The 23,976-nt window shown below is 41.5% G+C and overlaps 1 protein-coding gene across 1 annotated transcript; it reads right to left on the bottom strand.

Moving 5' to 3' along the window:
* Nucleotides 1-1,850: 1,850 nt before the first annotated feature.
* Nucleotides 1,851-19,616, bottom strand: GPNMB (glycoprotein nmb). The gene is made up of 11 exons (XM_066566735.1): nucleotides 19,510-19,616; nucleotides 14,465-14,614; nucleotides 13,601-13,744; nucleotides 12,137-12,316; nucleotides 10,896-11,054; nucleotides 10,122-10,430; nucleotides 8,837-8,959; nucleotides 8,045-8,147; nucleotides 6,933-7,138; nucleotides 5,340-5,427; nucleotides 1,851-4,573 (listed from the first exon to the last, which is right to left on the bottom strand). Exons 1-11 carry the CDS (start codon nucleotides 19,586-19,588, stop codon nucleotides 4,420-4,422), a joined length of 1,695 nt encoding a protein of 564 aa, XP_066422832.1. The 5' UTR covers nucleotides 19,589-19,616; the 3' UTR covers nucleotides 1,851-4,419.
* Nucleotides 19,617-23,976: the final 4,360 nt, after the last annotated feature.

The following is a 23,976-nucleotide window of genomic DNA, read 5'->3' as shown; positions in this document are numbered from 1 at the left end:
CTCACCACCCACACAGAAATTTTTCCTGATATCTAAACCTACTATGGTTCAATTTGAAGCCATTCCGGCTCGTTCTGTTGCTCCTCAGCCTTGTGGTCTCCCTTGTCCTCCCAGCCAGGTGCAGCTGACCTGTTGGGTTTCCAGCTGCATCTGGGCTGTGGCATTGTGGAGCCAGAACACAGATGCAGGTTAACCTGGGGATACGTCCTGAGGGTGCTGATTGGTACCACGGCTTGGGAACGTGGGCCAGAGGGCAGTGGAAGAAGCGTCAGTTTTAAAGATGGTTTGGCATGTCTGGATTTGAGAGGAAAGATCATTCCTGCTCAGTAAACACCACTCTGCTGGGTTGTTGGGCAGCTGGAAAGGGCAGGTACAGTACATGGGCACTTCCATATACGCCTAAACCGCGTATGCCAGCTCAAGCCTTTTGCCCCCTTTTATAGGCTACAGTTTTGCCTAAAAAACTGCACCTTGTTTGAAACGAACATGATTTTCCTGTAGAATATGTTTTCTGTTTGTGTAATACTGCATGGTGTTAATGGGCACAGGCTGGTAGTCTTGCTATGCTTGGTTTGCTATGGAGAAAGTTGTCAAGGGGCTGAGAAATTATGGACTTTGGCATTTGTATTTAATGTGGGTGAAACATATCCCTCCACCTCCTTCCCCTGGAAATCCTGGAGTTTAAAGGGACACTAAAATAAGAGAATTGCCATTCAGAATGTTTTTCCCACTCTCACCAAGTATGCTGATCAAATATTAAGGTTTAAAAGACATAGTCATGGATGGTGCCAGACTCCTTCTGGTGGTGCCCAGCAAGTGGGCAAGGAGCAGTGGCCATAAAATAAAAATTTCAAGAAGTTTCACCTAAACATGAGGAAGAACTTCTTTACATTGAGGGTGGCAGAGCCCTGGAACAGGGTGGGCAGGGAGGTTGTGGAGTCTCCCTCTCTGGACACACTCCCGTGTCATTTGCTGTAGGTCACCCTGCCTTGGCTGGACTAGATGATCTCCAGAGGTCCCTTCCAATCTGACAAATCTGGGATTATGGAATTCAGTGTGAATTATAAAGACCTGTAGTGATAAAAGCTTTATCATTAAAGAAAATTTGACTATGCTGCATGAAGCTGGAAGTGATTGTACTAATAAGGCACAGTGGCTGGATGGCTCTTGCAAAGTTTTCTTCATTCTTCTACAATTCCTTCAGAGACTGGTGTTTTTTAGCGTTGGTTTCATCTTAGGAATACTTTTGGTAAGAAAAAAATGCTACAAGTGATGAGCCTTAATTGTGTGCCATAAAAAATATTCAAGAAAAAAAGGAGGGGAGGAACAAAATAAGTGGTTTGAAATAACAGCTCAATTTTTAAAGTCATTCTTAACAAACTTGCTACCCAACTGATGTTTCTGTTTCTCTTGAAGACATGTTTGAAAGGATGTTCTTTCTATGAAGACAATGTACATTTATCTTTGATGTCATTCTTGATGTTATTTCTCCAAAGGGAATGCCTGAAACCTGTCTTGTAACATTTGCTGACATTCATAAATCTGTTGTTTGTCAGCTGTTCTTGCCTTTGCAGGACATGAAGCTCATTTGTATCCTGATCTGTTCTGAAATTGTGTCATCTGGGTGTTAAAGTCTCCTTGCTTCTCAGGTTTGTGGGGCCATTTCTCTGAGAACACTTGAAGGGAGACTGCAAAATCAGCTTGATAACCCATGGTAGAGCCAGGTGTGGGCTGAGGGTAAGGCAGATCCCGTGTTTTATGGAGGTAGACACTCTTTTGATCAATAATTGGGCAACTCTGATGGGTTGTTTATCTTGCAGTTTGTCGTTCTGAGACAAAGCAGCGAACTCTTTAAAATCATTACATGGTTTATTTATCAGTGCAGCAGTTAAATTCCATTGTATAAAAGTAAAGATGTAAGAAATAGAAGTTACAGCTGAAAAGGCAAAATGGTAATATAAAAATGTAGTATTCTGACATGGCACTTAAAGGGAGACAGTGCAAGATATTCCTAATACTTGGGTTAAAGTATAAAAAAGTTCTTAACAAATGCCTGAAAGCAGTTTTCTATGCAAAAGCTTAACATGTCTTAAGATGTCTTAAGATGTCCTCTAAGATGCAGCATTTTGCAGAAACAAGAAGTTTTCTGCATGTAGCCCAGGTGGTAGCCTGCATCTTCACTGATCCTGAGCTGTGACAGATTTTATGTTTTCATGCTTCATTACAGGTCATCTTAAGCTTTCCACTAAACCCCTGTCCTGCCTCAAGCTAGAGCAACAAATACAAATTACAGTCCTGCCTGACTGATAACAGAGCACACACCTAAACAGTAATTTTTTGCAGAAAATGTGTTTCCTGTTTAAGTGAGAAAATAATTTGAGATGCTAGTTCTTAGACAATAGGATGTTACATATGAGGAAGATGGAACAATAGCAAATACACTGCTTTTAATAATATAACTGAAATAGCCACAAAAGAATTAAAATAATGGGAGAACCTGGAAACAAAAGAAGAAAAGGGGCTGTTGAATTTTAGAGCTAAAGAATTAATCTCACAGGTATGTTGGAATCCGCATTTTTTTAAAATGTCCTTAAGTCATTGAAAAGTGTCTGTGCACACTGGGAAAGGGCAGTGAAGACTAGATTCAGATTACAAATGATAAGCATTTTGAAGATCTGCTAAAACACTAGGAAAGTTTATAATTATGGGTTTTTTTTATAATTATGTTTATAATTATATTTATAATTATGTATTGCCACAGGAACAGAAAACAGTATGTATCAGAGATATTTCAAGACATGTTAAATAAGCTAATTATATTGAAATACAGATCTTCAAAGAATTCAGTGTTTAGAAATGGATTATGTAAGGTCATTTGCCCAGCCTCCATTTTGCCTATAACCTTTGCTAACAACAAAGGCGGTTTTTGAAACATGAGCTATAAAGAATTTTTGGTCTGTTTGCTCATCTTCATGAACCTTTTTAGCAACCTCTTCCCTTTCTGCAAATAAGATGCTCTCCTTTTCTCATCCTGCAGTGAGCCAGCCTTCAGCAGTTTGTGAAATGCCATGATGCTGAGTGATGAGCATGTGTGGCTGTGAGGCCAGATCACTTGTGGAAGGCCTCAGAACGAGTTCTTTTAACAGAATTGCAGCTAGAGTGAACAAGTGAAGGCACATTGATTTTGCGTAAATTTACATTTTCTAAGGTGCATCACGTAAAAGCAGAAACTGGTGCAGAGTGTTTTAGTTATCTTGGGGTTTTCATTTATTTGATTTAGTGGTCAGAGAGATGGAGGAGCAAGCAGAAATTAATGTCTCTCTACAGCAGGAAAGACAGAAAGGAAAAGAGAAGAGGAAAAGGCAGTTGAATTCTGCCACTTCCTGCTAGATCCCTTCTTCTGCTGACCCTTCATTGGCCATAGATCATATCTGCCCCCTTGGGAGCAGTGGTGCCAGTCCAGTGTCTCAAGACCAGTGGAAGCAAAGGAGACAAAGGAAACATCAGCAGTTGCAACTCAGAATTTTACATGGAACTCAAAGTTTGAACAGAGAGATCCAAGCCAACGGGCCTCATCTTGTTCCCTGGCTGTCTGTGGTCTAGTTTATAGCGAGGCTCATGCACTGGTAGCCATGTCCAGTGGGAAGCTAAGTGTGTCCAGCCCTGTTTTCTGGCCCTGAGGCCAGCTGGCATTTAATGAGCTGCACCCATGCTATTGAACCCTGGAAAACAGGGTGGCTGCTGCCAAGCTCACAGTGGGAGCTGTGCCTCTGGTGGTTCCCAGAATCTGGGGTTTGCTTGGTGGGGAGCTGGCTGGCCTGGGGCCAGTCTGTGCTAGGACCTCCTGAGCAGTGCAACAGTGGCAGCAGCTCAGTGCCAAAGCCTGGGAATGCCTGGGAATAGGCCATGGCACGTCTCATTCCACAGACATAACACGTGCCTGCCCCCCATGTCTCTCTTTACAGCAAAGACATGAATCCTGCTAAGGCTCTGAGCAGCAATAAAAGCTAAGTGTTTACAAGTTCGTTGGTTGGTGGGGGGTTTTGTCTTTTTTTTTTTTTTAATTAACCTTTTCTCCCTCCCCCCCTTTCAGATTATGGATGTGATTAATTTTGCACGTTGTTAACCTAGAAATAAGAAAAGCCAGATACGTGTGTGGGGATGGGGGGTATTAGTAATTCAGAAGAGTGTATCCTACATCACAAGCAAGAACAGCAAGTGCTTAAAACTACTTCGTTTTTCTACAAAAGACTACTTTAATGTTGCTAATTGCACCAAGCCCCAAAAGTTACCAGCCTGTCTACATGTGCTTTCACCTTACTCCCTGGGGTTTTTTTACAACAAGAAGAAAACCCCATTAAAGTACAGTTCAGATACAAGGGCTGTACTTAATCTAATAGTCAGTGTTACACTAAAGGTTTAAACAATGCCGGGTTTACTCTTCAGCAGAGGATTTCTCTCAGTGCTATTAGGGAAGAAAATGGCTTTGAAAGTGCTGAAGTAAGCAGTAAATCCTTCCTGCTTCTGTGTTTGTTCTGCACTCCTCTCAATAGGCTTGTATTGCTTGTATCTCCTGCAAGGAATGTGAACAGTTAGTTACTGGAAGACTTCTAAAGGAGGGTGCACATTTAGCATGTGACCAGTGCATAAAAGCACTGATCATGTGCTCATCACGCATTCCCTCTCCTCCTCCCCTGTTCAATTGCATCCGTTGTCTGGCAGCCATAGGTCAGTAGTGGTGACAGGGCCTGGTTAGGCAGAAGGAGAGCTGGAGAACTGCTGCTCCATGGAAGTGTGTGTTTCTCACCACTCACTGGGAAGGGTGAGCACACACTTGACTCAGGAGTGTTCTGGCAGTCTCAAAAGAGAAACTTCCAAAGTCTCATGAGAAACTTCCTAACTAATAATGCAGCAACATGTTCTTCTCTTAACTACTGGCCTGCATGCTCAGAACCTTTTCCCCCAAAGAATTTATTAATCAATTATTTAATGAAGAATTTGTTTCGTTTCACTGCATATATAAATCACATCATGCAGTTTGAGTTTGCTTTCTGCTTAGATGAAGTTCCCAGGCCTGCTAGTATTACTGTTTGTGCTAATGGGCACAGAATGTGCCTATTTTTTTTTCTGAAAGTCCTTAACATCTGCATAATTGCCAATGGTTTTGTGGCCTAAACCAGTAATCTTGTTTTCTTGAATATTTGCCAGAATAATTGTGAGCTGCAATAGTAAGTAAAAAAAATGTAGCTAAAGCAAATTTAAATTGTTCAGTTAGTTAATTTAAATAATATTTTGACAGTTCTTTGAACTGTTTTTAATCACAGAAACTAGCAACTTACTTGTAAAGGACAAATGCCCCAATGGTAGCAAACACTGCCAACAAGCCAAGGAAGATGAAGACACCTTCTGTTGTTCCAGATGATGCTCCTGTAGTTCAGAAAGTAGATTGATTAAAAGTTAGCCTCTATTTTACAGTGAGATAGACTTTCCAAAGAAGATGCCATTTTTACTTATTGCTGTATGAATTGAAGCACAGTTAGTAATTCTAAAATGCTAAGCATTGGAGGTCAGTGACTGGCAGGAGGTGGTGCTTTCACATCCTAATCCATGTAATTCTTCATTCCACCAGAGTGTGAGTTGTGCTTTGCCAGTTTCCTCATATGAGCTCTGCTCCTCAGACACATTGATACCCTTGCAGCATGGAGAGGAATGAAAGGCCTGTTGGCACCCCACAAGGTGAAGCTAATTTGATCCTTGCCATATGCTGGAGGAATGTTTACACTGACTATAGGATAACTTTGGCAAAACTAGATGGACTCATCCAGAAGGTGACTTAAAGCAGCAACCTCTCTTAGATCCTAATTCTGCTTTGAATATGGCAGAAGCCCCAAAGTTTAAGTCAGCTTTGCCCTCAGGAGGAAACTTAGACAGACCAATCTTACTGGGCTAAAGCTAGTGTCTGTGAATACAGTTGAGAAGAACCCTTCTGCATGCTTAGTTTCACCTTTAGGAACCAGAATGCACTCAGAGGTCAGGCATTGTGCCTTATTCATAATGAACTGATTTCAGTACAGATAAACTTACACCTAGATTAAATCAAACCATCAAAAAATGCTATGGAAAATGACTGCAAAGGCTCAGTTGTTTGGATGATAGTAATTAGAGAGTTCAGAAGAGTCACTAGGACACTGTAATAGGAAGTCAGGAGGGCAATGAAGTGGGAGCAGAGAGGCAGCACTATCCTTTAGACTTCTGACTGAGGCTGAGTTTAATAGCTGGTTCTGTCAAGTCTGCTTTGATAGCTATGAGCTAGACACAGTGATACTTATCCAACCAAAGGTAAAGCTCCTTTTTGGAAATAGTTTGGAAACGGTTTGGAAATCTGGGCAGACTCTGTAGTCACTGGATGTAACACAGATCATTCCAGAACATAGTTCATCTTATCCTCATGTACAAATAGAAACCATGTTGAGGCCCGTGGCCAGTAAAGAGGTCCCAGGGCAGCCAACTGTGCTGCAGACTTTGATTTCTTGAGCTGAATTCCCCTCTATTTCTGCTATCTCTCCATGTGTGGAGTGGATTGGCTGGCATGTTCCCCACCTGCTTTTTTGCCCAACATTTTTCTGTGGAAAATTACATTTTGACTTAAGAACTGTTCATATTCTGTGATACTGAATAGTTTGTGTAATTACTGTACTCATTGGACTGTAAACAGAAGTCAGACTAAGGTCTAACAGCTAAAATTCCCCCAGGGAAATAATCATCATTTTATCTTTGCATGGACTCTTAGACAAACTGGTGCAGTCTCAGCTGAGGCTTCCAGGCATAACGAGAACTTCTCTATGTATTCCTGTGTTCTCTCCCCCTGCAGGGAAATGACCACAGGGAGAAGCTTTTCACCAACAACCCACGTCTGCTCTTTGTGGACTCACCTCCATTTACAGAGATCAAGGCACTGGCAAGGGCTTGGCTTGTGTCATCAGCCAGGGTGATGTTTATGCAGTAGGTCCCGGGTTCCTCAAAAGCTCTCCTGATGGTGAGTAAACACTCATCCGTGACGACGATGGGGTCACACACCACGCTCTTGGACACCTGGCACGTGGGGTCAGAAACCACAGTGCAGACATCTGTGGGGAGACTGGCATGGGAAGAGAGAGCTCATTGCACCTGTGGAGTCCTGCCAGCCCACTTAGCCCAGTTCACAGGCACATTGCACTGGTGCACCAGTTTAATGCTGGTGCCCGTTGAAATCAGTGGCACCGTAGTGATTTAAGTGTATTTTATTAATACTATATGTATTTTTTGCATACCTATACATTTATATATGTACATGTGGATTTTATATAGAATGCTGGTATACAATGTGTATAATTATCTGCTTTTTTTCTTATCATTTAACATTTTATGGTGATCACAGGATTAGCTGCATCAAATCAACTTATAAAGTCCCTGACGTTAAATACACTTAATACACATCTTTAAGAAAGGAATGCAAATTCTTTTCAGTAGTATCATATGCTGGAAAAGAAAATACTCCCTTAAGAGAGGTTAATTGTATTCCAATTGTATTACCACGGTGTTTCTTGTACTTCTTAATCCACCTCTTAGTCCTTCTAAGACCTAGGAATTTTAGTCCAATGTTTTTGCATCCAAGAAGTTTCTTGGACTCACCCATTTACTCCAAAAATCAAAAACTCATCGCCAAAAAGAAAGGGTTTCCTTACAATTTCAGTAAACTGTTTCCTGCTTTACTGTAAGTGCTGAAAACTTGTCTTGGCCAAGAGACTGTAAATTGTTTTTTTCCCCACAATCAGTTCCTTATTTTTACTGAGACTGGATTTTGCTCTGAATCCTAAGTCCCTGGCAGTAGCCTCTGTTGGCATAGTTTAAAAATGAGACTTGCATTATCTTTAGTTCCCATCAAGACATAGAAACACTGCAGTTCCCAAATTTTGTTCATACATCTGCATCTAAGTGCATATAGCATTCCAGCACCTAATTAATTTTAAACAGGGAAGACTGACAGCTTCATTCACACACTTACCTCCCTTGGCAGGTAACAACAAAGTCAACCAGTGAGTTTTCAGCTTGACTTTCTGTCATCTGGATGCTTGTCATCTGAATAATATTTACCTCGAGGATTCCCTCTGGGAGAGGAAACACACATCAACTGTAGGACACATGACAAGCTTTGAAGTCTATGTGTACTGAACCTCGAGTGTTTGGCTGATGCTCAGTTCAGGTCTTGTTTTTCATAACCTCCTCCCTCCCTTAGCACTCCTCTTGAAGGCTTTGAAAGCTGAGAAGTTTTCCAGTGCTTTCCCTGTGAGGCTGCTCCTTTCTGGTCTCCCTTTTTCCCCCTCATTATTGTTATTTACTTCCTTATTTTGCCAAATCACTTCCGAGTACATGAGATTTCTCTGCATTCAAAGGCCAGTTCAGGCTTAGGTAAACCTCCTCCCCAGCCCATGGGCTCCTGCTGTGGCATGTTCAGAAGCTGGTGACAGAGAAAGGAGTGACACAATGCATGTCCCCACCAGCACGTGGGGTCAGCCATCGGCAGGGATCCAGACCAAGGTCCAGCCTCACGTGTCTGAAAGCAAGGGGTAACAACCTCTGCAACTAGCCCCTGGCAGAGTGCAGGCAGAAACCAAAGTCAGCCAGTTACATGTCTGCATATTAATCCCTAAAACTCTCAGCTATGTCCATGAGAAGGATCTTTTTGTGGATCTCATGTAATTGAAAAAAACGTGTCTAAATAAACATTATTTCTACCGTGCATTGTTGTTCATTGTTAAGATCATTCCTCTGTTCAGGTGTTGACACACATCCTTACCCACAACAGCAATACTACTTCTATAGTATCCATTTCTGTAAATATGGCAGCCTCCATCAGGATTGTCCTCCACTGACTCCACAGTGGGAGGAGAGTCAGAATCAGAAGATGCTCCGGTTGTAGCTGTTCGAGGCAGAAGAGATAGAGATGCAACAACTTTAGACCAAGCTCTGCTTTGGGGTGTTCTGCACACAGCCACATGTTCCAGCTGTTCCTGCATTCCCTAGGTGTCAGTGGCTTTGGCTTGCAGCTGTGCAGTATGTATGTATCTGTGTAATGAGCTCATGGCTAAAGAAAGCACATGTGCCCAGCTTTAGAACCCCAGAGTGGCCTGGGGAGCCTCACTCACTCCAAAAGCCACCTGGCTAGTCACCCATCACTGTGAAATAAAAGGGAGACTACAAGGTGTAACACAATTAAATACTTCTTTAAAATCCCCAAATCAATTATATAAGAAATCCAAAGGCCAATAAAACATTTAAAATGCTTTTTTAAAAGCTGGTATTTTCCCACTGCTCTACATTACAGCTAGTGGAAAAATGAAGAGGGGAAGTGGTGAAAATTATATCTTTCCTTTCATTTTTCATTCTCACTCCATATTTTGGTAAAAGCACATATTAAAAATATGAAATCTGAAAAATATAGCCACATTTACAGTTTCACAGTAGTATTATTATGGCTGAAACTGCAGGCCCTCTTAAAACCCTCTGAGATGATAAACCAATGCTGAACATAGTGAAAGTTATTCTGAAATATGTTAGTCAATAAATTTAAAGTGGAAAAGCTGTTCTGGGTTAATGCCATGTGGAAATCCCATATTTTTGAATATGACTAGGTTTTTCTAGTTCAATCCAATCTCATTTAATTTTGGATGGAAGTTAATGCAATCCAGGAAGTAGCTTGCTGTAAGAGTGTTCTGAAATTCCTTTTTCTCACTTGAAATTTACAGAAGATGACCCTGAGTAGACAAGGCTAGAATCTCCTGACCAAGTGTAGCAAAGATAATACAAACTTATTTATGTTCATCTGAAGACCTTTGTATGCTGTAAGTGTGGTGGTAGAACTGGATGCATAAGGAGTTAAATGTGTAAGTGATCCCTACCACAGAATCCTAGAAGAGTTAATGCTTATTGATTCTGTCTCTAAGCCAGTTTTATAGAGGGTTTCCAGAGGCTCACAGCTCTTTCATGATGACAGTAAAACTACTAAAGATATTAACTTAAAACATCAGAATATAAAGTTTTATCATAGCTCCTAATGCCAGTGCTGTTTGATAAGTGCTTACCTACTGAGGTGGGCGGTGGTGCAGTGGGTGTTACTGGCTTGCAAGGTACAGGTATAATGGCTTGGACAGTTAAATTCAGAGTGAAGTTTCCTTGCAGAGTGTAGGTGTGAGATGTACTAGAACCAGTGGCTACAAATAAGCCACTTCCATCTCCAAAGTTCCACTTGTAGGAGATGGCAGAATTATTCAGATAGTAGCTGGGATCATGGATCTTCACATCAAATGTAATTGGTGAGTCTTTGATGAAAATGGAGTCTGAGATGTTGCGGTCATGTTTTTGGAACATACTCACAATTACTGGAATTTTGTCTGGAGGGGGAAAAAAGAGGTAAATAAATAAAGCAGAAATACCTGGCTGCAAACAATAAACAGTTCCAAAGCCCTTGAACAGTAACAACCAGAATGTGGGATGCAAACATGGTATCTTTAACACAGGTGTGTACTTTAATTTGATTTATGACCTAAGGAATGAATGTCAGTAGGAAACAGCCAGAAAAATATGGGAACAAGTGAGGAATCACAGACATCTGTGGAAGATTGCATTATCTCTTGTAAATCGTTTTCCATTGAAAAGTGGAGGGGTCACTACTGAGCTAGGCAAAAAGGTTACTTAAGCTACTCAAGGCAATTTACCAGCGATTCCACTTTCTTGCTAAAAACCTTTCTCAGGCCAATGTCTTCTTTCCATGCCAGATGATACTTGTGCTGAATTTTTTAACAGCTAAGCAAAGAACACCCTCAGCATATCACCACAGCCAGTTCCAGCACACTCACCTGTCACTGAGTAGGTGGTTTTTGCTCTTGCAACCGGAACAAATCCCGAGTGCCCTCTCCTGTAAATGGACACTGCCATCCCGTGTTCACCAAGGGTGATATTTGCTGTGTTCACTGAAAACTTCGCTGAAGATCGTCCCGTTGTTTGGTAATACTGACCTGAAACAGAACGTGAACTTAACATTTTTCCCCTCAGCCTCGCCACAAGTTGGTTTATGAGAGGCAAAGTCTCTGAGAATCTTAGATTGTCAAAATCAAAATTAATAGTCTAGAAATGTCTTCCAATAATCTGACAGGTGATTTCGAAGGACTGGATACTTTTACAGTGTGTTTACTCATGTAAATTCTGGTTTTTCAGAGCTGTCAAAAAGATGTCCCCAGTTTTACTAATCCAAGAAAAAATTGCCACGACATCTACATCTTTCCAAAGCAGTTACATTACATTAAGTAATTAGGATTATGTAGTGGGTGGTATGAGGCATTTTAAGTGATTTTGTGTTTGCTTTCAGTGTAGCCAGAAGATACAATACCTCTTGCTTCATACTCTAGAACCATTTTTATATATTCAATTATTTGTCTTTTTAACAGCTGACTGAGGTACATAAATAATATCACCTCTGCATAAAATTTGGATTATTATTATTAGTGTTACTCATACTGATACTGACAATAGTACTGATTTAGCCAGGAGAACTGAAGGTACTAAGATTTAGTATGCAGTCAATGGCAGGAATAGCCCAACCATTACACACTCAGGAGCAGGAAACATTGAAAATCAGCATCTGTGACCAGAGCAGCAGAACAGCCAGTGGCAGTTCTCGCCTCCCTAGGGACAAGAAGTGCTGCACTGTTAAACTGGTGATACACAGCACTGTGTTCTCTCTTAAATCTAAAAGTCTTAAGTGGCAGTGAGCTGTCAATAAATTGTCTGACTGACCTGCTCAGACTCTCTGTTTTCCTAGAAAAAGATCTTGAGTAGTACTGAAAAGAAATTAATTTTCTTCAGTGGTACCATTGTGAATGCAGATTTAAAGAGAATCTTCTAGTAATCCACGATTTCTAAACCAAACAACTGATGGCCTCTCTGGAAAAGTGGGGAATTAATTCAGTATTTCCACTCAAGAGTGTGAAATCATTTTAAAAGCGCTTTTAGTAAAACATGCTTGATAAATGAGTTGTGTACAAAGGGAATATAAGGTTTGCAGCATCACCCCAGCCAAGGCATGTGTTGCAGTACTAACCAAAAGTGTGAAACACATAGACAAAGTTCCTTCTCCTCCAGCCTGGGTGATGAGGGAAAGGACGTCCATCTGGGAATACGCTGTGGCTGTGGTTGCTTGTGCAGTTTTCCCAGCCACAGCTGTCAGTCCATTCAGTCCAGTTGTAGACATAGACTTGCTGATCCATGGAAGCTGGAGGATCTAAGGATAGAAGTAGGACATGTTCTGGTCAACTGAGAGGTGTGCAGAGAGTCAGAAACAGGAGGCAAGCACTGCAGGTTATAGCAGTGGTTGCATTTAAACAACAGGTGAAGTGGGGTATTTTTAGACTGACCTTAATTCTTTTTTCCTGAAATTGTGCTTTGTTTGGTTTTTAATGCAAACACAAAATAGTTCTGTCTTGGTGCTATTTTACTAAGAAGTTTAAAAAAAACTTTACCGTCTCATGGGCCAGACAGTCTAGAAGTGCTTGCCCAAAAACCTGCTGTTGACAGGATGCTACTGTCGAGGGTAACGGAGCTACCTAAATACTTGGCAGGCAGAATCTAAAATTGTAAGTACAAAGAGTGGCTGTGAAAGGTCTGTGAGGAAGTGATTTTGTTTTGTCAGAAAAGTTTTCTATGGCACCTTGGAATAACTTAGACATGAATTTCTGTCATTTTCTGAATAGTAAATGGGAAGTCTCCTCCCCCAAACAGCACAGCAGATATTAAGTAGAATATGGATATAAGCTGCTAACGAAATATTAGATAGTTAACTGCAACCTAGGCTGACAAAAAACTTGCTGATATGAAATAAAAATTACTTTGATCAGTAAAATAATTTGTTGAACACTTATGCATTCAGAGAATGAAAGGTACTACAACATGTGTTGCTCTAGATCCAGCAGCTTAAAACACTGGAATTATGATAGGCTTTTTTCTCCATGTAGTAGTTAATAAGATGAAAAAGGGTGATTTTCTGAGGAACATATTGCTTGATTTTTAGATATTTATTTATTAATTTTTTAATTATGTGGAAGTGTGAGATTTACTTTTTTGTGTAGATATGGTAACTGAATTCTACAATTCATAATTGAAAAAAAAAAACAACCTCAATTTTACAATTTGACAGCTTTATAAATTTAAAAGAAAACAGTGTAACTGTGCAACATAGTGCCTGAGCTGAAAAGAAGTAACAGCTCTGTTGGGAAGTCAGATTATGTGACTGCTTTGGGAAGGCAAGTTTATAACTATGGTCAGTCTCAAATTACCTGGTCAGTGTATCTGGAGTAGGGCAGAGCACGAAAAATGGCACAGCGATCTTCTTAGGAAAAAACTGGTGTGGCACAGGCTGGGCATGCACAGGTAAGTGTTATCAGTTATCAGTTAAATCAGCACGGCTGCTGTTCATTGGGTGTGCCTGTGGTGCTTTCAGAGCTCAGTGATGCACTCACAGCAGCACAAGCAGGTGTGAGCCTGGTGCAGGGAAATTGCCATTACCTACCCCGGGTACAGTTTCTCCTGTATACAATGTTGCCATCATTATCTTCTGTCTGGCACTTGGGAAACTGGAGAGTCACCACAAAGCTCACGTTGGATCCTACCAGTGCTGGGCTGTCACTGTCCAGTTTGGCTGTCACCCTTCCACCTGAAAAAAAGAAAATTAGTCTTGCTGCAGTGAAAGATGCATTGCAGCAGAAGCTGCCATCAACTTGCACCATTTACAGCAGAAATGCTTTCTTGGTTACTCTGTTTCTAAGGGCTTTCGTGCTCCTAAGTCACTTGTGCTCTTACCAAAACCCCAACTTCAAACAATCAGAGTGAGTCAGCATATCCCCCCAGATCACTTACTCATCTGCCATTAATTTTCTTCCTAGAATTAAGAAGAAAATTTTCTGCCTGTGGGAGGTCAATGTATCTCAAAAGAGAAAATTTGTGTTTCTCCCCAGGGATAGTCATTGGTCCTCATCTCCGACCAGGTGACAACAGACACGGTGTTTGCTGAAGCTGTCGGTCTGAAGCCCACGTGCCCTACTGAGGTAAGAGTTGAAGCTGCCTGTCCTCCAGAGCATGTTTCTCATAATGGATTGTGCTGGAGCCCTGACCATCAGTACTTCTTGGTAAGTATTAATGTCTGTCTGAGATTAGTCATAATGGGAAAGCATTTTATGAAATAACTCACTGTTCTGTTTCCTCAGACAACCCACTGGGGATGGTATCAAGCCCAATCCTCTCTAACTCGCCATTCTGTGCAGCAGTGGATATTGCCCCTATGAAAATGCACTATAGCACCTGCACTCTGCACTGTGGTGGATTTTGTGGCCACTACAGTTTTTCAAGTGTCTTTGAAATGTGTATGTGCTATCACCTTTCCAGCAGTCCTTCCATCTGGGATCTCCTTCTTCCCAGAAAGGATAAAGTTTTTCATCCCATTTATTTTGATCACTAGACCAGCCTTGTATCTTCTTGTAGGATGTCACAGGAGAAGTGTTTCCATGGTTCAACACATCTTGAAACCCTAGAGAGAAAATCAAACATCAGTGTTAATGTAATGCAATTTTCCCTACTACTCTATAAAAACATTACTCTTGTGCTGAACTTTAATCATGTACTGGTAGAAAACTTTCCACCAGTAGAAATGATGGAATTTTATCATTGCAGCTATAAACACTTATCAACTATAATCAACACAAAGACAATTCCACCATTGTCAGACTGACATATTTTTCTACTTGCAGTATTGCAAACCTCCCAGACAAAGAATAAAAATGTTTACAATGTTTTGACCATATCAGAGCAATGGTTTGCAAGAGTTTACATAACCCTGCAACAGTCAGGCTCCCTGCACAGAGGTTGCTTGATTTCTGACTGCTTTGCCTGGTAATAAATCTACAAGTAAAAGGCTAATGGGATAAATTCATCCTGTGTCTGAGTTGTGCTCTAGTGGAAGTTGTGCCAGGAATTAGTTTTGACCCAGTGCAGCTCCTTTGGTGAGTTGGCTGGTGGTTTGGGTGGGAGGGGTGGAATCAATTATAACAGAAGCTGGTATTTCCAGAAAAGGAAATTTAGAGCTGAATAGTAAATTCAATGTGTTTATAATATAACAACAATAACATATTAGCTTCATGCCTTTTATTTAGAAATGGCTCCAATATTAAATAACTTCAATAACCTCTTTCTTCTCATATTACTACAAATGATGGGCTCAAACTTTTCCCAGGCTTCTAGGATCCCTCTTTCTGTCACAAAGGACACATAGTGGAAAGCAACGTAAATATCCAAGTAACCTGTAGGAACACGTTGGCCACTGTAGGATGCCATAAAAATATGTTAATAAGAGGGCTCATGGGCATAGTTCCATGGAAGCCTGGAGGCTTTAAAGAGCTCTGCCATGTTAATCAGGTAAGGTAACTGCTGGGTGTGCCATTCTGTCACTATATTAAGGGAGTTAGAATTTGTGCTTTCCATGGCTTTATTGTAAAGGTACAGCTGATGCAGATCTATACTTAGATTTATACTCAAGTGCAACAAAGTTCTGGATGACTTCAAAGAAAATGCAGAGACCTGTAAGAAGGGTAAGAATTGCCCTGTATGCTGTAACCTAACTGGTTGTATTGGAATTTTTCCAAGCTTCGGAAAAGACACAGAGCAGGTGTAGCCAGTTCAAGCACGGTCTTTACAGGTGGGTGGCTCCTAATTTTACTGCAAGAGAGAATCAGAGAAACAGCTCAGAAGAAGAGCCAGGAGCTGCTTTCTCTTGGTGTTTTATTGCCCAGTGATATTTCTGCTGGGCAGGAAGAACATCCCCTGGCCAGTCCCATCCCCACTCTGAGCTGATGCTGGAAGCTCTCTCCCCACTCTTGAGGACTGAAGGGTTTGAGGAAAATAACAGATTTTGCACTCAGAGACACAATCTCCCACAGACTTTTGCCCTCCAGGAACTCCCTGCAGTCTCACTTAAATCACTTGAATCAAGTCTTTCCTGCAGATTTAATATTTTTTGATGTGAGCAAGCATAACATTATGACTGGTATTTACTTAATGACCTGTATCACATGCTGTATTGTTTTGAGTCTTGGTCAGAAGGAGAGTTTGGTAATATTGTTGTTCAGAAACTTTGCTCAGGAAAAAAACAAATTAGCAACTATAAAAGTACTTCACAAAGGCTTAGCAAGTTCAATTACAATTTGGGTATCATTAAATTAATGTATCATTCAAAAGTAAATGGCTAATAATTCTTGTAATTTATTTTTCCCATTCTCCTTGATTTTCTGTAGAAATTATTTCATGAATAAAAATGTTTTGATTTTGTCAGATCAAGACTTTTCAATCGTTGTTTTTTTCCCAAATGTTCAATTTATCAAAAACAGCTGGAGCACTTATAATTTTATAAATGCTTTTAATTTTGTGTTTTCATTTACAATCCTTGAATTCAGAATTCGTTTTCTAGTCCAGTAATAGCTGTTTTTACTGCTTCTAAATCACAAGCTGCTTAGGTATTTCTTTGCCTTTCTGAGTGCTTTGTTTATTTCAGTCAAATATAAAACATTTCACAAGCTTCAGGACAAGAAAAAGATGGTTTTTCAGATGAGGAAAGACTTCTGCACTGGTTTCTCTAACACATGGAACTGAAGATTTTCAGTTGGTGAATTTAAAGGAACAAAAAGCTTTAATGTATTTCTTTTTTAACAATGAAAACCACTCAAGAACAGATGTTGGTCATAACCAAAATTAGAGCAATTCAGTTCAAAATAGACAGAGTAATGTTATGCTCCAAGGAACAGATTCCTGTAATAGTTTTGGTGAGGTGATCGTAGGGGAAGAGATCTTATACTTTGATTGACTTTCTTCTTTCTCATTCTGGCTTTCATTTTGGTGAAAAACATAGCAGAGACAAGTTCAGTATTTCCTGTGAAAGTGTATTGGCCATGAAAGAGAGAATGAGAGCCAATGTTAGGACAGCAGAAATAGAAAGATGACCCGGCTAAAGAGGATAAAAGTGTATTAGAAGTCAAAAGGTGATGGAATGGCACCAGACTGTAACATAAACTTTCTAAAGTTATGTATAAAAACATAATAAAGCAGGACAAAAAAGAATTTGAGGAGCAACTTGAAAAAACATAAAAACTACAAATTAATCTTTTTTTCACCAGATATAAAATAATTTGGAAAGTTTGCCAGGATGTATGGGGCCAAAAGATGATGCAGATGCAAAAAAACCATTCAGGGAAGGTAAAGGAGTAGCACAAAAGTCAAATAGGTCAGCTGGTTTATATTTTCATTCACAAAGGAAGAACATAGGGAGTTTCTGTGATAGATTTTTTTTTAAATGACAGAGAACATCTCTCAAAATGAAGTGTTGGCACATAAAACCCAATTATAGAACAAATCAACAAAATGACAAAGTTGTCTAGATAGGATGGCCCAAGTATGGAAGTTATTCAAGAGTGAAATAAATGAGCTATTAACCATAGCATGTAACATCTTGCTTAACGCTGCTTCAGTGACTGAGAAACAAAAATTGGCAAATGTGATGACAGTTTTTAAAAACACTTCCAGGGAAGATTTAGAGGATTAAAAAAACCCTTTGGGGCTCAAGTTGGAGAAGCTGGTAGGAACAGCAGTGAAGAACAGAGCAAGTAGGTACAGTGCATTAATATGATTTGCCATAAAAGGAGTGCATTGCTCACAAACATATTCTGAGTTTTGCAAGGGAGACAGAGAGCATGGGAACAAGGCTGACCTGCTTGTTACAGTCTGCCTGAGTTCCAGACAGCACTTGATGAGGTCCCTTGCTAAAGGAACATAAAGCAATTAAGTTACCGTGGGATAAGAATGAAGGATTGATTTCACATGAGTAAATGATTGGTTAGGATATTTTAAAAAAAAGTTATGAATAAGTGCCCAGTTTTCTCCATTGTAAAAATAATTTAAATGTTCATAATCTGGAAAACAGGTAACAGCAAAGTTCTTTAATCTGCTGAGAACTGTGCATTAAAGTAATAGAGGGAAGGACTGTATGAAATTAGATGACTCAAGAATAAAACTGTATGAAATTCAACAGCATTAAATGTAACCTTACATTGAGAATAAGGGGCTCTAAACTAGCTCTAAACTCAGAAATGGGATCTTTCAGCTTTGCACTTTTGAATGCAGTACTCATTGGTAGTTGAAAACCTGGGAAAAGGCTAGATAGAGAACAAAGATGGGAACATCATTACAGCATTTTATAATGCCATGTCTTGAGTACTGTGTGCTCTGTTCTCTGCAGCTCAATCACTATAAAAGAACGGAAAAAATACAGGGAGAGGTGGTGAGGACGCTACAAAGGGATAGAATTGTTTCCATATGAGGAACAGCTGTATAGACTGTGTCTTGAAGCCTGGGGAAGAGGTGACAGGGGAGAATATAAAAACAGAACCATGAACAGCATGGAGGAAGAAGCTGAAGGAACAAAAGGGGAATCAAACGAAACCAGCAGGTTACAGGTTCTAAGAACATGAAAGGTACTACTTCACATAAGGTACAATTAAGGTGTGAAGTTTTTTGCTGGCAGGACGTAGTTTGTCCCAAAAATTTACACGTGTTGCAATGAAAACCCAAAATGCATGAACAGATGGAAAAAGTCTAGTAAAAACTGTTAAATACAATGACTCTGCATCTGACAGAGGCAATTCTATAAATGCTATAAATCATCAAAAACTGAGAAAGTGTCCTGACTTGCACATTATACATCCAGTACTATTCTCCATTGGAGGCAGGTACAAGGCTAGATGAATGCTCAGATGGACTTCAGCATTTAAGGTTTTCAATTTCCATACTGTACATTCTGGAATTTGAGCTTAAAATCCCATTTCTACATTCCCAGCCCTGAGCTCAGTCATCCTAAGACTTGAGTCAAACTGGGAGCCCGGAAAGAAGCGGATCAGCCCACTCCCTTCCCACTGTGGCTTGCAGTTCTAATTCCTTGGCTGGGCTCCTTGAGGTTTGTGGTCCACAGGTCCAAGTGTCCCAGTGGGGAGCATAGTTTCTAACCTGGCCTCTCCCAGGCACAGCTGAGCCAAGCCAACTGTGCAAAGGCCATTCTGCATCTGCCGTTTTAGCCATGCTCGAACTGGGGAAGCATCGCTAAGAACTTGCTGCCAGGAGCCGAGCTTTAGCTCCAGCCAGCTCCATGTACCTGTGGAGCACAGGGAACAGATTACCGAGCAGTTCTCAGCACCTTCTCCAGCTCAGGCAGCTCTCGTATCCCGAGCCAGGCCACCCTGCAGTGGGACCGGCTGTCGCCTCCTGGGCGCCGGGCAGGGCTCCAGCAGCCCCCCAGCGCAGGTGCTGGGAGCAGCCGCTTTTCCCGGGCTGGCTGGGCACATGGAGCACTCCGGGCCGGGGATGCGGGGCAGGGCAAGCACTCACGTGTGGCGGCAGCGCAGAGCAGCCCCTGGGCCAGCAGCAGCAGCAGCAGCAGCGTTCCGAGGGGGCGAGCAGCGCCCATGGCTCCAGAGCCGGGGTCGGGTCCTGCCGAGAGCTGCGCACCGAGACTGCCCGGGCCCAGCGGGAGGTGCGAGTGAAGCTGCCCCGCCGCTCCGCTCTCCGGTTAAATGAAGGGCCCCGGGACTCATCATGTGATGGAATTAAGCAGAGATGCATGATTTTGTCTTCAGCTTCTTTCGGCTCATGTGCTTATGACTCACTCCGTTTGCTTTCAGCGTTCCCTGGGATTACTGAGAGACCTGTTTGGAGCCACACCATTCACCTCAGAGGCATTTTTATACTAGTTTTGCGCTGTGATCAATTTTTGTACTTAATTTGTTTTTAAATTAGGAATCCAAATTAACTCTTGCCCCAGCCTGACTTGCAAGTGTTACTGCCACAGCTCACTGCATTTGATGAACCCATGGCTCATCTCCTATGCTGGGCAAAAACTCTAAACTGAGTGGAAAATGGCCAATTCCAACACATCTCTTGACTGGGCTCCTGAGCAGAGTTGATTGTTAAGGAAAATATTATTTAAACATTTAGTGGGTACATGCCCATCCAATGGCTAGAGGTGCCATCACAGCCCCTGTGTGCTGATGGCCACAATATCCGGATCCCAAGGTGCCGTGACCCTCACACAGACAACTGATTGTATAAACTTCTGCATTGTAGCAATAAACAAAAAATAGACTTTGCTGCCAGCCTAACAATGAGGTATAACCCAGTGGCTCAAGAGGGGCAGTGTGGATTGGCAAACACTGCACCTGGTGGTTCAAATTCAGGTTCAATGGGCCTGCCCAGCCCAGGTGTTCTTCTACAGGCAGTGCAGCAGCTGATTTTCACTGAAGCCCTGGCAGCCTTGTGAAGTTTCTTGCTGTTGTTTGCACAAAGAACAAGCTTTGGTAAGATGGCAAGGCATTAGAGCCAAGTATGGTCCTCAAGAGAGAATTGAGTAGTAGTTTCAGTGGTCCCAAAGAACAGCACTTGTAAGTGTGACACCAGCTGGCCAGAAACCAGTGAGCGGGGCAGCAGTAAACCATTTTTATTTTGGGCAGGGCAGGTGGAAGTCCATCACTCCAAGGCACTGTCAACAGAAGGAAGACATTGCCCAATGGAAAGGGATTTTAGAACTCTGACAACGTTTTTTTTGTCATTTCTTCTATTTTTCTAGGGTTTTCTGTTAACTGTGTAAGTTATTACCACTACCCAGAGCACCCTAGCCAGCATTCCTCTCAGTAGTGCAGGCTCTGATGTCCAGTCCTGTGGATGTTGCATATTTAGAATCCATGCTTCAGCATCCTCCTGGCTGGAGCTAACCCTCCCTGCTGCTGCCATCCAAGGAGAAGGGTGACAGCAACAGCCTTAGGGCTACAGGCTTGTTTAAACTGAGCCTTCATTATCTGACAGAAACAAGGGGGAGCATAAATCCAAGTCAAAGCTGTGACTGACTGTGCAAAAAAAAATCATATGACTGCAGCGTCCTCATGTGATTGTTGCTTTTTTTGTTGTTATTCAATCAGCTCCATTCCCAATTGAAATGTCAGGTTTCGAAGGCATTCACAATTATTTTTTAAACCATGTGGGACATTAACTTTATTTGCACTCCTCCTTTGTTTCCAGGTTGTTGATCCTAGAAGTGAAAAGTGACCTTCAAACACTGTGGTTCAGCACTGGGAGCCTGATCCAAAGTCTGCCGGGGAGAAAGGAAGTTTGAATGCTCATTCCCAAGAGGGTTTTGAGAACCTCCAGAGGAAAACTGCTGACAACAAATGCCTGTTAATTAAAACCAAAAATTTATCAGCCTAAAAACAATAAAGTTGGTTACGATGGAGTTTTTTGCCATGTTATTTGATACATGAAATTGTTACATAAATTTTGAGTGACAGTCTGAATAAGAACCAGCTGGTAGAAATTATTAAACATGTTGTAAATAGACTTCAGAGGCACTGAGGATCAGGCCTGTGGTTAGAGGAATCCAAACCCACCAGGGTGGGGTAATAACTAAAAGGTGGCTTTACTGTGACATTCCAGTCCTTCACATTCTTCCTCCTCTGCTCTTGGGCCTTAGATTACACATTCCTGCAGGGCTGACACAGAAAATATTTGGGTCCATTTCTGGTGTGGTTGCAGCCAACATTCACAAGGGGAGAGGAGAAGGGAAGAAAGAGCTAGGGGGAACAGAAGTGTAAAGGAAGTGAAAAGAAAAAAAGCTAAGAAAAATGGGATAAGTCAAGACTGAAGGGACCATCTGAAAACTGAGCTGACTTCTCTGAGTGTTCTAGCCATAGCTGACTGTGTCTGAAAATGAGTGTCTGGAACACTGAAGGATTGCTTGAAACCTGTGGATCATCATCAGATCTTAAATTACCTTTATAATTTCTACATTATTATTGTTGTTCTCTGAGAAACAGCTTTGCAATTTAAACAAGTGAATTGAATCAGGCAGCTATAAAGAAGAAAAGGTTTGAAATATATCCTAAACATTCTCCCAGCAGAGAAACACACATTCAGGGAGATTTAGGGCTTCATCTGACAAAGAAGTGCGTGGGCAGGAAGTGCTTGGTACTTCACAGCTTTAGCAGCTCAGTTATTAAATCTCATTGAGGAGATACACATCTCTGCTACCTGAAGGCTGTCAGATGACAGGGTGTGAACACATCATGTGTACCTGCATGTCTAGACTGACAGAGCTGGCATGCTCACCCTGCTATCACACCGCCATCAACGCAGCACCAACACAGGAACTGTTTATTGCTGCTCACAGGAACTTAACCAAAAAAAAAAAAAAAAAAGAAGTGCAAAGGAAAAAAAAAAGGGATTTGAAGTATGAACTTGGCTTTTGGCCAAGAAAGTAAAGGAAAACAGGACAATCTTAGTTTGGCAGCCTGGTACATTTAGGTAAATGTTGTCTGCCATTACCAGTGATCTCTCAAGGGAACTCTGCTTAGGGCTTGACAAATTCTTTTCCTGGGAAGAAATGATCTGTGCCTTGCTTCACACGGGACAGTGGGCATCAGCTGATTGAACCAAACATGTAAACAAAGCTGCCTTAGCAGGCTGCAGTTCTTCTTGTACCGGGAAGGGGAAAAAAAAACTCCTGATCAGTTTCTAGTATCAACTATCTCAGTTTATCACTGAAAAATTATTTAACCCTTGCAACTGATCAAACAGGCTTTTAGTAATTCCAGCAGCTTTATTTTTTGTCTTTGTAGTAGCTAAGCTGTGCATTTTGCCATTCTTTTATGGGAAGGTGTTTCCTGCAGTCATACATTTCTCAAATTCCTGTGTTGGGGTTGGTCATGGTATCACAAAATGGTTTAGGTTGGAGAAAACCTTTAAGATCATTGAGTCCAAGTGTTAACCCAGCCCTGCCACTAAACCACTCCCTAAGAGACACATCTACACATCTATTAAACACCTCCAGTGATGGGACTCCATCCCTTCCTGGGCAGCCTGTTCCAATGCTTGACAACCCATTCTGTGGAGAAATTTTTCCTAATATCCAATCTAAAATTGTTTCCAATTTTAGAGACTTTTTTAAAGACAATTTTCCAAAGTTGGCATTTGACTACAGCATGAGATAAGGCCCAGGTGTGACCTTATCTCTCTCTACAACCACTTGAGAGGAGGTTGTAGCAGGGGCTGTTCAGTCTCTTCTTCCAGGTGACAGCCAACAGGATAATGAGAAATGGCCTCAAGTTGCACCATGAAAGATGTAGCACTTTTTTTGTGATACAAATAATTTTTGGCCAGATTTGCTCTTGAGGGAAGGCTCGAATGAGCCTGCCACTCTCTGCTTTTTTTGGTCCCTCCCTACAAATGCTAAACTCCCCGCTCAGTCATAGCCATGTGTGTGACAGTGGCCCAAAATGCCTCATGAAAGCAGCTTGTGGGGAAGGTAGGGGAGCCCAAAAAATCAACTGCAGCACTTGCAAATCCTCACAAGAGCTCAGCTTCGAGACACAGACCCACAGAATGCCCTGGCCCATTCATCCTCACAGGTGGACTTGTCTTCCCTGCCCATGGCAGGGCTGCAGGTGACCAGCAGATGAAGACAAAGCACAGTAACAGATACTGACCATACTTGCAGCACACACCTTTTTTAAAGGTATGTAAAGGAAGTAAGTTTATTTATTACCTCTGGATAGGTTTGTTGTGGGGCTTTTTTTCCCTATGATGACAGTGCAAGGTGGAGGTGCAGCTATCCTGGCAGTGCCAGGGCTCTGCTGTGCTAGCCCATGGTCTTCCAAAGTCTCTGTAAGCTTCTGGCCTGTTGTACGGGCACTTCAGCTGACCCACTTCCAGTTTTGCAGCTGCCAGAGTTAATTTACAATCTGGACATTGGTTTTACTCTGCTACTTTTCTCATATTGATTTAATGAATTGTTAATGATGTATTTTATAG

Source organism: Molothrus aeneus, chromosome 1 (genome assembly GCF_037042795.1).
Source record: "Molothrus aeneus isolate 106 chromosome 1, BPBGC_Maene_1.0, whole genome shotgun sequence".
In the NCBI taxonomy this organism is placed as follows: Eukaryota; Metazoa; Chordata; class Aves; order Passeriformes; family Icteridae; genus Molothrus; species Molothrus aeneus.
The sequence above is the reverse complement of the archived record's forward strand: the minus strand, read 5'-3'. Positions and strand labels throughout refer to the sequence as shown.

Excerpts from the sequence above, each read along its gene's own strand:
- GPNMB (XM_066566735.1), bottom strand. The coding sequence starts at position 19,588 with ATGGGCGCTGCTCGCCCCCTCGGAACGCTGCTGCTGCTGCTGCTGCTG. Across the intron at positions 12,317-13,600 it reads CAGGAGAAACTGTACCCGGG|ATCCTCCAGCTTCCATGGAT; the intron begins GTAGGTAATGGC and ends TTCTATCCTTAG. Across the intron at positions 8,148-8,836 it reads AAGTAGTATTGCTGTTGTGG|AGGGAATCCTCGAGGTAAAT; the intron begins GTAAGGATGTGT and ends TTCCTCTCCCAG.